Below are 13872 nucleotides of genomic sequence, written 5' to 3' on the forward strand. Positions count from 1 at the left end.
AGAGCCAGGGGAGGGGGAGATATAGAGATAAGGAAGTGTAACCTTAATGACCCGAAACGTCACCTATTCCTTCTCTCCAGAGATGCTGCCTGTCCCGCTGAGTCGCTCCAGCATTTTGTTTCTCTCTTTCCAGTTTTTAAATTTCACTATAAACTGCTGCTCTTTCCACAGATGTTGCCTGATCTGTCAAGCATTTCCGGCATTTCCCACTGTTATTTTAGATGTTTTCCACTCACGTATTCTTGGGTGTCAAAGTGCAGTTTGCAGCCTCTGCTTGCACATGCACGCATTTGGAGATCAAGCCCAGCGTGTTTATTGAAGCACAAGGAGAATGCCCCTTATACTCACCATCCACAAAGCAAAGATCCTCTACCAACCTGCTCCTGGTCTGCTGTTGTGCCCATTGCTTGGGATGATGATGGGGTTACCATTGTGGAAAAGTGGTTGTGAGAGGGACACAACTGGCAGCTCAATGTTCTGGGTTTTCGATGTTTCAGACGGGATCGTGAAATAAGAAAGGTGCAGGCACTCAAATGGGATCAAACTATTGCCCCCAATAGCAAGTGGGGGACAAGGGAACTCTGTAGACATATCATTGAAACATGCCATAGCAACAGGGTTTAACTTCCCCAATATAGACTGGGACTTGCTCAGTACAAAAGGTTTAGACAGGGCAGAATTTGTGATGTGTATCCAAGAGGGTTTCCTTGGAAACAGTATGTGGGTAGTCCAACCCGAGAAGGGAACATACTGGACTTGTGTTGGGAAACTAGCCTGGCTAGGTGCCTGGAGATTCAGTGGAAACGCTTTTTGGGGATAATAATCACAACATGAGCTGTAAGATTGTTTTGAATAGGGGGAAGGCTGGACCTTGTGGGAATCTGCTAAATTGGAGCAAGACAAACTAGAATGGTATTGGGCAGGAGCCCGGGAAGGTAGACTGGGAGCAATTGTTATTGGATTAGTGGCTCAGTGGCGCAGCGGTAGAGTTGCTGCCTTACAGCACTTGCAGCGCCGGAGACCCGCGTTCCATCCCGACTATGGGTGCTGTCTGTAAAGAGTTTGTACGTTCTCCCCATGACCACATGGGTTTTCTCCAAGGTCTTCAGTTTCCTCCCACAGTCCAAAGACATACAGGTTTGTAGGTAAATTGGAGATAGACACAAAAACTTGGAGTAACTCAGCGGGACAGGCAGCATCTCTGGAGACAAGGAATGGGTGACGTTTCGGGTCGAGACCCTTCTTCAGACAGGTTCATTGGCTTGGGTATGTATACTTGTTATGTGTAAATTGTCCCTAGTATGTGTAGGCTTGTGTTAATGTGTGGTGATTGTTGGTCGGTACGGACTTAGTGGGCCAAAGGGCCTGTTTCCGCGGTGTATCTCTAAACTAAACTAAACTAAATAAGTCCACATCTGACATGTGGGAGCATCTGCATGTAAAGAAAAGGTACAAGGATGACAAATTAAGGGAACTTTGGATGACCAAAGAGCTTGTAAATTTGGTCACAAAGAAAAACGGAGATTTAAGAGGATGGAGTCAGACTGGCCATTGAGGAATGTAAAGAAAGGAGGAAAGAACTCAAGCAGGCAATTAGAAAGGCCAAAAGGCACTGCGAAATGGCTTTGGCAAGTCAGATGAAAGAAATTCCCAAATCTTCTTACACCTTTATTAAAAGCGTGAGGGGGACCAGCAGGATGGAAAAGGGAATTTGTGCTGGGAGTCCAGAGATGGAGATATGGGGATGGAAATTTGGTCAGACGGAGAAAGGAAGTGCAAGGAGGGTTTAAGAGGATGGGGTCAGACAGGGCTTTTGAGGAAGATAAAGGAGCCAGAAAATAACTCAAGCGGGTGATTAGAAGGGCCTAGAGGGGCCACAAAATGGCTATGGTGAGTCAGATTAAGTAAAGTCCCAAAGCTTTTCATACCTAAATGGGAAACAAGAGAGTAAAGGTAGGACAGCTCTAGGATAAAGAAGGAAACTTGCACTTGCAGTCTGGGGTTGTGGCTGAGGTACAAAGTCAGTGTTTGTTGTCACCAAGGAGAAGGACATGGAGCACAATGAGATAGAAACATAGAAAATAGGTGCAGGAGTAGGCAATTTGGCCCTTCGAGCCTGCATGACTGACTATCCACATTCAGAGCCCTGTTCCAGCTTTCTCCCCATATCCCTTGATTCTATTAGTCTTAAGAGTTATGTCGAACTCTCTCTTGAAAATGAGATCAGTGTGGAGAATACTAACATGCGAGGGCAGTTTGAGTTTGAAAAGAGGGAGGTGTTGGGGCAGCTGAAGAGCATTAAGGTGGATATATTCCCAGATGGCATATATCTGAGGTTTAGTATAGTTTAGTTTGGAGATACAGAGTGGAAACAGGCCCTTCGGCCCACCGAGTCCATGCTGACCAACACTAGCACTATCCTGCATACTAGGGACAATTTACAATTTTTACAGATGCCAAGTGACTTACAAACATGTATGTCTTTGCAGTATGGGAAGAAACACGAGCTCCAGGAGAAAAAACACACGGTCACAGGGAGAACGTACAAACTCCATCCAGACAGCACCCGTAATCAGGACTGAACCCGGTCTCTGGTGCTGTTAATCCGCAACTCTACCGCTACACCGCCATGCAGAGAGAGCGAGAGAGGAGATTGTGGGAGCCTTGACAATGATCTTTGCATCTTCCCTGCAGGCAAGGTCCCGGACAGGAGAGTAGCTAATGTTGTTCCTTTATTTAAGGGGAAGTAGAGGGAATCCAGGGAATTATACGCCAGTGGAAGGGAAACTACTGGAGAGGATTCTGTAGGACGATCGGCATAAGTTTGTACATGGCAGGTCATGGTTATCCAGAATCAGTACCCTGTTCCTGCATCCCCCCATATCCCTTGATTCGGTTAGCCCCAAGATCTACAGTATATCTAACTCTCTTTTGAAAACAAGCAGTGAATAGTGAACTTGAGTTGTACAAAAATAATGTATTATTTGATAAAGATGATTTTCTGTTAATGATTCTGTAAGCTAAAACTGAGAATTAACTATCCTTAACTTTTTTGGATGAATAGTGTTATAAATATGAGTATGAAGTAGAATATAATTTACTTAATATCGCTATTTATAATGGTTGCTACTACAGTTAGTAATAAATTGTGAGTTTGCTGCACAAAGGCCAACACTTATTGTTCCTTTCCAATTGCCAGACCAGATATATGACCGTGGGAACTGTGTGTAGGCACTCCCCGACTTACGTAACAGGTGATGTAAACGTGCACTCAGATAAATCATTCACAGCGGGAGGTTCCCCTTCCTGCATGACCTGTTGTTGCAATGGGAGGATGGTGAGGGCTTCCCATCAGTGTCAAAGATAGAACACCTTGCCCGGGCTCGCTGCTCTACCAGCATCAGAGATAGAACCCCTTGCCCGGGCTCGCTGCTCTACCAGCATCAGAGATAGAACCCCTTGCCCGGGCTCGCTGCTCTACCAGCGTCAGAGATAGAACCCCTTGCCCGGGCTCGCTGCTCTACCAGCGTCAGAGATATAACCCCTTGCCCAGGCTCGCTGCTCTACCAGCGTCAGAGATAGAACCCCTTGCCCAGGCTCGCTGCTCTACCAGCGTCAGAGATAGAACCCCTTGCCCTGGCTCGCTGCTCTACCAGCGTCAGAGATATAACCCCTTGCCCAGGCTCGCTGCTCTACCAGCGTCAGAGATATAACCCCTTGCCCAGGCTCGCTGCTCTACCAGCGTCAGAGATAGAACCCCTTGCCCAGGCTCGCTGCTCTACCAGTGTCAGAGATATAACCCCTTGCCCGGGCTCACTGCTCTACCAGCGTCAGAGATATAACCCCTTGCCCGGGCTCGCTGCTCTACCAGCGTCAGAGATATAACCCCTTGCCCGGGCTCGCTGCTCTACCAGTGTCAGAGATATAACCCCTTGCCCGGGCTCACTGCTCTACCAGTGTCAGAGACATAACCCATTGCCCAGGCTCGCTGCTCTACCAGTTTCTGCCACTGTGGGGGCGATGGGAGAAGGAGGAGGAGGCAGCTGGTGAGGGGAGGGACCCCCACAGTGACCGTGTGCATCCTGTCAGTGGCTGCAGCCTGCAGAATGCACTTTGGGCCAGGAGCTACAACGTGAGCCACAAGAACAGCAGTGGCAACCGGACCACAGGGCATCTGGTGAAGATGGGCTCGCTGGTGCAGACCACCCCATTGGCACCTAGTTTGAAGGTGAAAATTTGTTTCAGGACACTAACTGCTGGAGTAACTCAGCGGACTGAATCAGTCTGAAGAAGGGTCCTGACCTGAAACGTCACGTATCCAAGTTCTCCAGAGATGTTGCCTGACCTGCTGAGTTACTCCAGTACTTTGTGGCATTTTGTGTACTAACCAGCATCTGCACTTCTTTGTTTCTACCTAGTTTTAAGGTGATTCCAACTTGCATAAAATATGACTCATTCAAGGGTTAACGGAACATAATGAAAGACAAAGCAATTTATCTGCATGTCACGCAATGAGAGGTCATAGTTTGATGTTCATCCTGCTGATTAGCGAGACTCTTTCCTTCCCTAACCACCCCTGAACTGAATATTTGTCAGCCCATTTCTGAGGGGATTTAAGAAGCAAACACATTTCCTGCAACAGTTTGTGGCCCAGGTAGCATTAGGACAGGTTTACTTCCATTCAAGACTGTACTAATCCTTCAGCTAGACAGAACAGACTATCAACAGATGCCTTCGACAAACCATCGACTCCCACAGTGATCTGAATTACATCTCCTCCCACCTCTCTCAATGTCTCCATCTCTGTCGTAGCTGACTTGCAAGGCTTTCAATACACGGACATCCAACATATCCACTTTCTTTTGTAAGCGTGATTTCCCCCGGTCGTCGTAGATGGATCCCTTACCTGCATCTCCCCTGCACTCATGGAAACACAGAAACATAGAAAATAGGTGCAGGAGTAGGCCATTCAGCCCTTCGAGCCAGCACCACCATTCAATATGATCATGGCTGATCATCCAAAATCAGTTCCTGCTCTCTCCCTATATCCCTTGATTCCATTGCCCTAAGAGCTAAATCCAACTCACTCCTCTTCCACCCAGACAGAACAAAGATAGAGTTCCCCTGGTCCTTAACTTTCACCACACTAGCCTCTTCATCCAACACACCATTCTCCAACATTCCTGCTACTTCAATGTGATCCCACCATCAGTCTCATCTTCCCATCCCTACCCCTCCCCTCTTTGACAGAGACTGCTCCCTCTGCAACTCCATGGTTCACTCATCCCTTCCCACTGAGCCTGTAACTTTCCTACATATAGAATTCACTGTCACATGTCCGAATCAATGTACTTCTTTCCATTTACGTTAATTGAAAATGGTTTGCTCTGAGGGGAAAGGTGGAGACTTACTTTATTGTTAGGTGGAGGAGAATCTTTGAAACCATTGCTATCACAGTCAATGTCAACAGAGCTGCCAAGGCATAGATAGTCCACACTGTAAATAAGCACAGTGATGATTAATGGAGATCGGTGACATTGAACAAGACAGATTTGTTCAGCAGCAGAGCAGTACTGACCTGGCATGTTCTGGTTTGGTTGGTTGGGACTCGCTGTGATGAAGTAGAGAATCTTTGAAGACCGTGCCACATTGGTCCCAGAGTCCACCTTCTCGACTAACACGTCAGATGTATTTCGATCATTCTTGTTCGCTGGAGGCTGCGTTTGGGGCTCGTCTTTAATGGCTGCGGAAATGGCAAGTTAGCAGAAGGCAAATTGCACAACATTCAAGCGCAATAAACATTCTTCTTAAATATTTCCTTCAACGACTGCATATAGTAAACCACTTCAAAGTCTTCCCTCCTTCCATCTTGAGGTCTAATTTGTCAGTCGGTTGGAATTTAAAGCTAATCCATTTTCCTAACAACCCTTTCAATTACCTCGGGCACTAGCCTTCAGTCATTCTTCATTATTCTGAAGCAATTTAAGAAGGGCTGAGCGGAATGTTAAGGGGTCCAGTGCCAAAGGGTCAAGACTTCACCTGAATAGTCTGAAACCAAAAAGCAAAAATCCTAACCACTGCAAAAAATGCATATTCTATGCCTTGCCTATTAAAGTGTCTGTCTAAATACCTCTTAAACATGGAGATTGTATCTGAGTCCACTATCATCTCTGACATTATACCAACCACTCTCTATGTAACAAATTCCCTTTACAACTCCTACATCCCACATTAAACCTGTGCCCTCTTGTTTTATGATACTCCTACCATGGAAAACATTTAGTTTCGTTTTTTTTAGTTTAGAGACACAGCGCGGAAACAGGCCCTTCGGCCCACTGGGTCCGCGCCGATTAGCGGTCTCAGCACATTAATACTACCCTACACACACTAGGGAACATTTTTAATTTTACCAAGCCAATTTACCTACAACCCTATACATCTTTGGAGGGTGGGAGGAAACGGAAGATCTTGGAGAAAACCCACGCAGGTCACGGGGAGAATATACAAACTCCGTACAGACAGCACCCGTAGTCGGGATGGAACCCAGGTCTCCGGCGCTGCAAGCACTGTAAGGCAGCAACTCTACCGCTGCACCACCGTGCGCCCGGACAGATTTGACTACCTATACTATGTCTCTAATAATCGTATTTACTTCAATCAGGTGACGGCTCATCGTCCTTTACTCCAGGGCTCAGGTCTATGCTGGGAATGTACAGGAATGGCTCACATGATCATATTGCTGGGCCGATTGGCCTACTCCTACAACTATTTTCTATGTTACTATCTTTCCATCTGCACACACTTCTCTCTTTCACCATCTCCCATACTCTTCTACTTATATTCCTTCCTCCTGCGTCTGTTCTCACTCATCTCCTTATCTCACACTTTATGTATTTTCATCTCTGTCCAGCCATCTGCCATCTTGGTGTGGCACGGTGGCGCAGTGGTAAAGCGCCAGAGACCTAGGATCGATCCTGACCACGGGTGCTGCCTGTGTGAAGTTTGTATGTTTTCCCTGTGACCACGTGGGTTTTCTCGGGTGCTCTAGATTCATCCCCCATTCTAAAGAAATGCAGGTTTGTAGGTTAATTGCTTTCTGTAAATTGTTCCTAGTGTGTTGCATAGAACCAGTGTGTGGGCACTTGCTGGTCAGCATGGACTCAGTGGCCTGTTTCCACAGTGTATCTATGAACTAAACTAAACTAATAACTCCCCCCTCCTGTATCCACCTATCACTTGTCAAACTTTGTTCTGACCCCACCTCTCTTCCATCTCTCTCCTCTACTATTACCATCAGTACTGACCCGAAACGTCGCCTAGCCATGTTCCCCAGAGATGCTGCCTGACCCGTGGAGTTACTCCTGCACTTTATGTCCTTTTTGTGCTCATGCATGATGTGGAAAGCAGTAGAAAGCTCAGTGAAGAAGTGAACGTATGCCCTCAATAGCTGCTCTAACTGTGTGTCGGTTCAGTTAGAAGAGGAGCACCTTAGGACAGGTGACTCCCCAGCTTGGATACAGCATGGGACTGGTATTGGCAGCTGGGATCAAATGTCTCTCTGGAGGAGTTTTGGGAATTGAGGAGCATGCTAATGAAGGAAATCTGGAGGGGCAAACAGGGGGCAGGAGATTAGCTCGAGCAGGTAGCATTAGGAAAACCCAAAGAGATTTTATGTACATTAAGGGAAAAAGGGTAACCAGAGAGAGAATAGCGCCACTTAGAAACAAAAGTGGGCATGTTTGTGTGGAGCCACAGGAGATGAACTAGGTCCTCAGTGAGCATGCATCTTCTGTTTTTACAGTGGCGAAAGCTATGAAGACCAGGAAACTTGGGGCAGTCGATGGAAGTGTCTTGAGGGCAGAGGAGGGAGTTGAGTCAGAAACTATAACAATATTAAAAAGACACTTGTATAGGAAGGAACTGCAGATGCTGGTTTAAACTGAAGATAGACACAAAATGCTGGAGTAACTCAGCGGGACAGGCAGCATCTCTGGAGTGAAGGAATGGGTGACCTTTCAGGTTGAGACCCTTTTTCAGACTGATGTCAGGGGAGAGGGAGATACTTTGGACAGGTACATGGATAGGAAAGGATTGAAGGGATTTGGGCCAAACGGAGACCGGTGGGACAAGTGTAGATGGGACATCGTGGTTGGCATGGGCAAGCTGGGCCGAAGGTCCTGTTTTTGTGCTGCATAGCTCCATGACTCCATGGATTACTCATTTAAAGGAACAACTTAGCAAGTTACTGAATATTTCTCTGCATAAAAAAACAAAAGGAAAATAAAAAAGTGCATGAAGTAAAGAAAAGATAGAAAGTGACTCTGGGCTCCTTGACATGGTAACAGTTATTTGAAATATTTAACAACTATCAGTCCGAACAACAGCACCTTGCCTAACCCAACTGACACCACCTCAATGGCAGGAGAATGAAGACAAAGAGCACCTCAGTTTCCAGGTCCGGTCATTGTTCAAGTCGTCATTGCAGGAGTGAGAATGGGTTGTGAGCAGAGAGCTGTGGTTCCATGCAGATGTTGAGCGTGAGTTGTGTGTGTGACAGTGTGCGGCATGTGCATGTGTGGGAATTTAAGTGCCATGGGGGAATGAGTGACGTGCAAATGATTGTGCATGTGATGGGGTGTGTGTATGTGTGGGTGTATGTGTGCATGTGTGAGTGTGTGCATGTGCATGAGTGTGTGTGTACATGTGTGAGTGTGTCTGTGCGAGACTGCGTGTGTGTGCGTGCATGTGTGTGCTTGTGCATTTGTGAGTGTATGTGTGTGTGAGTGTGTGCACGTATGCATGTGTGTGTGTATGTGTTTGCGTGCATGTGTGCAGTTTAAAAAAGCAAGACAAGGTTTGTTGGTTATTTTTGTTCTGAAACTATTGCCCCTTAAAGGGAGAAGAAACAACCCACGTATGTGTAAGAAGGAACTGTAGATGTTGGTTTAAACCAAATATGGACACAAAAAGCTGGAGTAACTCAGCGGGACAAGCAGCATCTCTGGAGAGAAGGAATGCATGACATTTCGGGTCGAGACCTTTCTTCAGACAATCCATGTAACTATTCTTGAAATCCCTCAGGACATTTTACATGCTTTACAGAGATAGCATTGGTAAATGTAGGACTCCAGATTCAAAGCTCCTGCAATTAATATTGTAGATATTTATTTTCTTACATCATTGATTTCTCACCCGCATTACCGCAGAATGCTGATGTTTATTTCCATATATCCAGCCGAGCATGAAGGCAACAAACAGGTTCCTGCTTACCTTTGTACAGGACAGCAAAGCCTTCAGCCTGGTTAACCCGGTCAGAATAAAAGTACAGGATCACAAAGCTGGCCGACACATTCAGGCTGTCATGAGGCCGATTTCTCCCATCGAACCTGGCGAGAACATTGTTGCTGCCACCATCCAGAAACTCCACCATGTCACTCGAGTCCCTGATGTCAAACAAGGCGAAGTCAAATCGAATGAGAGAAGCACCTGGCACCTGAATGGTCCAGTAACACACTCTGCCACTAGCATAGTTGTCAGGGAAATCAGGAGAGTAAATTATCCCAGCGTCCATCGAGTAATTCCCACCGCAGGCCCCGATCATTGCTGCAAGAGAGGGGGGATAATTAGTCAATGAGGACCTAAACTGAAAGCTAGGAAGTTATTTGTTGCCGATTTATGTTAAGAGAAACTCTCCCTTGAAAATAGCAAACATTTTTAAACAAAACTGTGGAGGGATTCATTCAACATAAACAGGGAATATACACTTACAATATCTCCATGTAACAGTATAATTTTAGTTCACCATGTTTCTTGATACCATCAGGTGAATGTGCTTGGCATTACCCATTGTTTTCTGAAGGCACCACAGTGAAAAAACTCCATTAATCTGGCATGCTTACGACTTTGATGGTGCCGGACGAGCAGATTATCTAGACTCGTAGACTAAGATATTGATTAGGGCAAACCCATAAATGGTGTCAATGTGGTCTTCATCAAAGCATTTGATAAGGTTCTGCATGGTGGACTTCACTAGAAGGTGCGATTTCATGGGATCCAGGGAGAGCTCGCTGACGAATGCTGGCTTTACCGAGAAAGCAGAGGGTGATGGTGGAATGTTGTTTATCGTACTGGAGAACTGTGATCAGTGGTGTGTCTCAGGGGTTGCTGCTGGGCCCATTGCTGCTTGTAGGAATGATTTGAATGAGAATGTAGAAGGCATGTTTAATAAGTTTGCAGTTGTCACTAAAGTGGGTGGTATCGTAGATAGCAAAGAGAGCTATCACAAATTACACATGGATCTTGATCAGCTCGGCAAGTGGACTGAGAAATGATGACTGGAGTTTAATGCAGATACCTGCAATAGTTGGCCTATTGGGAAGTCAAACCAGGCCGGACTGCCACAGGGAGTGACAGGACCCTGGGGAGTTTCGTACAGCAGAGTAGAGTAGAGAATGCGGGTACATCGTTCTTTGAAAGTGGCTTCACAGGTAAACAGGAAGGATGTTCTTAAGGTGGAAAGAGTGCAGAGAAGTTTTATGAGGATATTGCCAGGACTTGAGTGCCTGAGCTATAGGGAGAGGTTGAGCAGGCTAGGACTTTGTTTCTTGGAGCGCAGGAGGGTGGGGGATGATCTTATAGAGATATACAAGATCATGAGGTGAATAGATTGGGTGGGTGGGTGGGTGGGTTGGGTGGGTGGTTGGGTGAGTGGGTGGGTGGGTTGGGTGGTGGGTGGGTGGGTGGGTGTGGAGCACAGGAGTTGGGGTCTGGTGAGTGGACAGGGATGCACGGGAACTGGGGCACGGCAAGTGGACAGAGGGGTGCAGACTGTGACCCTGGTGAGTGAAGAGGGAGTGGGGGAGTGAGGGAGTGGGGGAACCGGGACGCTGGTGATAGGAAGCACAGAATGGCAAAACTCACCTTGCGAGGTTCATAGGTATTTCTGAATAGTCAGGCCGTGGATTATTGGAGTTTTACTGTACAACCTTGTGGGTATAATTCGCCCACAGTCAGTGTGCCCTAACTTAGATGGAATCAAGCTCCGTCTCTGATCAAGTCCAGCTCCTTCAGTCTGACAACCTGCCAGCATATTGTAATACAAGACAAACTAAATAAACTGTAGTAGTACTATAAGGTGACAGTGCAATGCATCGATCATGAAGATATTTATTTGTCTTCAGAGTTTCCTAGTTGGCAAGACCCCAGCACTGCCATGAAACTGAATGCAGATGGGGAAACTCAAGCAAAGGCTGGATGTTTGCAAGGACAGAGTCCTCCAGGGGCTGGCTATGCTGCAGTCACAGCTGATGGGGCAATTGGTTGCAAAGTGATTTTCAAAATATTACAAAGTGGAAGATAAAATAAGTTAATTCCCATTCAACTCACTTGATGGCTTTATAAGTAAAAGTATTGAAGAAAGACTTACACTTACATACAGGTCTACCTGAAGAAGGGTCTCCACTCGAAACGTCACCCATTCCTTCTCTCCAGAGATGCTGCCTGACCCGCTGAGTTACTCCAGCATTTTGTGTCTACCTTCGATTTAAACCAGCATCTGCAGTTTTCTTTCCTATACATTTACATACTGCCTTTCCCAACCTACAAGCATCCCAAAGAACCTTATACCCGGTGAAATATTGTTGTATTTTGGTAGAGCAGTCACGGTTGCAATGTGGATAAAGTGTCAGCTAATCTGAACACATAGTGATGTATGTCCGGGTCAGGACCATGTACTGATGATGTTTCCTTCACCAGGGTTTGCAAAGTATCATCCAAATACCCGTGTTAATTTAATGTTGCTCTGGGTAATTTTTATTGTGGCTCAGTCGCAAATCCATCTTTGAAGAAGAAATTTGTTGTTTTTCCATGAAATACAACTCCTTCATTTTAGTTTAGTTTAGTTTTTTTAGTTTAGAGATACAGCGCGGAAACAGGCCCTTCGGCCCACCGAGTCCGCACCGACCAGTGACCCCGCACATTAACACACACTAGGAACAATTTTACATTTATGCCAAGCCAATTAACCTATAAACCTGTTCGCCTTTGGAGAGTGGGAGGAGACCAAAGATCTCGGAGAAAACCCACGCGGTCACAGGGAGAACGTACGAACTCCATACAGACAGCACCCATAGTCGGGATCGAACCCGGGTCTCTGGCGCTGTAAGCGCTGTAAGGCAGCAACTCTACCGCTGCGCCACCATGCCGCCCATCTTCAGCAAAATAATGCCACTGGGTTAGGTACATAGAAACATAGAAACATAGAAAATAGGTGCAGGAGTAGGCCATTCGGCCCTTCGAGCCTGCACCGCCATTCAATATGATCATGGCTGATCATCCAGCTCAGTAACCTGTACCTGCCTTCTCTCCATACCCCCTAATCCCTTTAGCCATAAGGGCCACATCTAACTCCCTCTTAAATATAGCCAATGAACTGGCCTCAACTACCTTCTGTGGCAGAGAATTCCACAGACTCACCACCGGCCTCAGTTTATCAGCAGTGTTAAAAGGCAGGACCTTATCACATGTTATATTCGATGCTCAGGTCTGGTGGACCATTGTTTAAACCTACACATTTCTGACTCATGAGCTGAATCCTTTGCAACCGAGCTACAATGGAAAATAACCAGAGCAATATGAACAACACAATTTACCTGGCCATTTCCGATAGTATCTTCCCAACCCTGGTGAATGGAAACAACAGCTGTAACGAGCTCACCACCATCCTGACCTTGACATACATCACTATGTCTTTGTTATTGTAAGACTTCCTGCCCACAAGTACTGTACAAGGCTCAGATGGAAGGTATGATTTGCATGAACAGCTCGCAAGGCAAGGTTTTCCACTGTACCTTGGTACATGTGCCAATAACAGAAACATAGACATGGAAAATAGGTGCAGGAGGAGGCCACTCGGCCCTTTGAGCCAACATTCAATATGATCATGGCTGATCATCCATAACCAGTACCCCGTTCCTGCATTATGATTAAAGGTCTTTCTTTTTTACCTCAGTTATTAGTCAAAACAATGTCATAAGCAAAGAGCAGGTTCCCCACATTACTTCAAATAACTGAAGATTCTTGGAGTGCAACAGGCTACTAAGATGCCCAGGCCAACAGAGAAGTTGTTGGATAGATGCTGCCTGACCTGTTCAGGCATATCCATTTAATTAGCCCTAAGAGCTATATCTATCTCAATAAACCAATAAAACGATACCAATGCTTTTACAAGGCAGATTGCAGAGGATCAACAAGAAACTCTTCCGAGTACTGTTCTTGGAAGAACCATGTATAGAATCATGAGAGGTATGCACAGAGTCTCTTCCCCAGAGTAGGCGAATCGAGGATAAAAGGACATAGTTTTAAGAAGAAGGGGAAAAGATTTAATAGGAATCTGAGGAATACCTTTTGTATACAAAGAGTGGTGGGTGTATGGAACAAGCAGGCAGAGGAGGTAGTTGAGGCAGGGACTCTGCCAACATTTAAGAAACAGTTAGACAATACATAGATAGGACAGGTTTGGAGGAATATGGACCAAACTCAGGCAGGTGGGACATGTTGGCCAATGTGAGCAAAAAGGTTGGGCTAAAGGGCCTGTTTCCACGCTATATTACTCTATGACTCTATGACTATGAACCAGAGAGAGTAGACACTGAATTTGAATCTCAGTCATTTTGTTAGGACAGATCAGAGGAGGCTTCATTTTGTGTGTAACAACCCAATAGCTAATCTTGGAAAAAGTGATGTTAATGCAAGGCTCTTTCCATGGGGTCATTTCCATATCATAATGTAAGCACTTTTTCAGCAATGAGCTGATAACAAAAGCAATCATCTTGCACTCAGGGCTCCTTATAGTGGAATTATAGTCAAAACACT

The 13872-nt window shown here is 45.9% G+C and overlaps 1 protein-coding gene across 1 annotated transcript in view; it reads right to left on the reverse strand.

Annotated features, from left to right (window-relative positions):
- kremen1 (kringle containing transmembrane protein 1) overlaps positions 1 to 13872 on the reverse strand; it is a 204352-nt gene that overhangs the window by 47228 nt on the left and 143252 nt on the right. Inside the window, exons 6-8 of the mRNA XM_078421279.1 lie at positions 9271 to 9603; positions 5579 to 5743; positions 5412 to 5496 (exon numbers count right to left, since the gene is read on the reverse strand). Of these exons, the coding sequence (XP_078277405.1) occupies positions 5412 to 5496; positions 5579 to 5743; positions 9271 to 9603 (583 nt within the window). The remainder of the gene's footprint in view (positions 1 to 5411; positions 5497 to 5578; positions 5744 to 9270; positions 9604 to 13872) is intronic.

This window comes from Rhinoraja longicauda, chromosome 25 (genome assembly GCF_053455715.1).
Source record: "Rhinoraja longicauda isolate Sanriku21f chromosome 25, sRhiLon1.1, whole genome shotgun sequence".
Taxonomy (NCBI): Eukaryota; Metazoa; Chordata; class Chondrichthyes; order Rajiformes; family Arhynchobatidae; genus Rhinoraja; species Rhinoraja longicauda.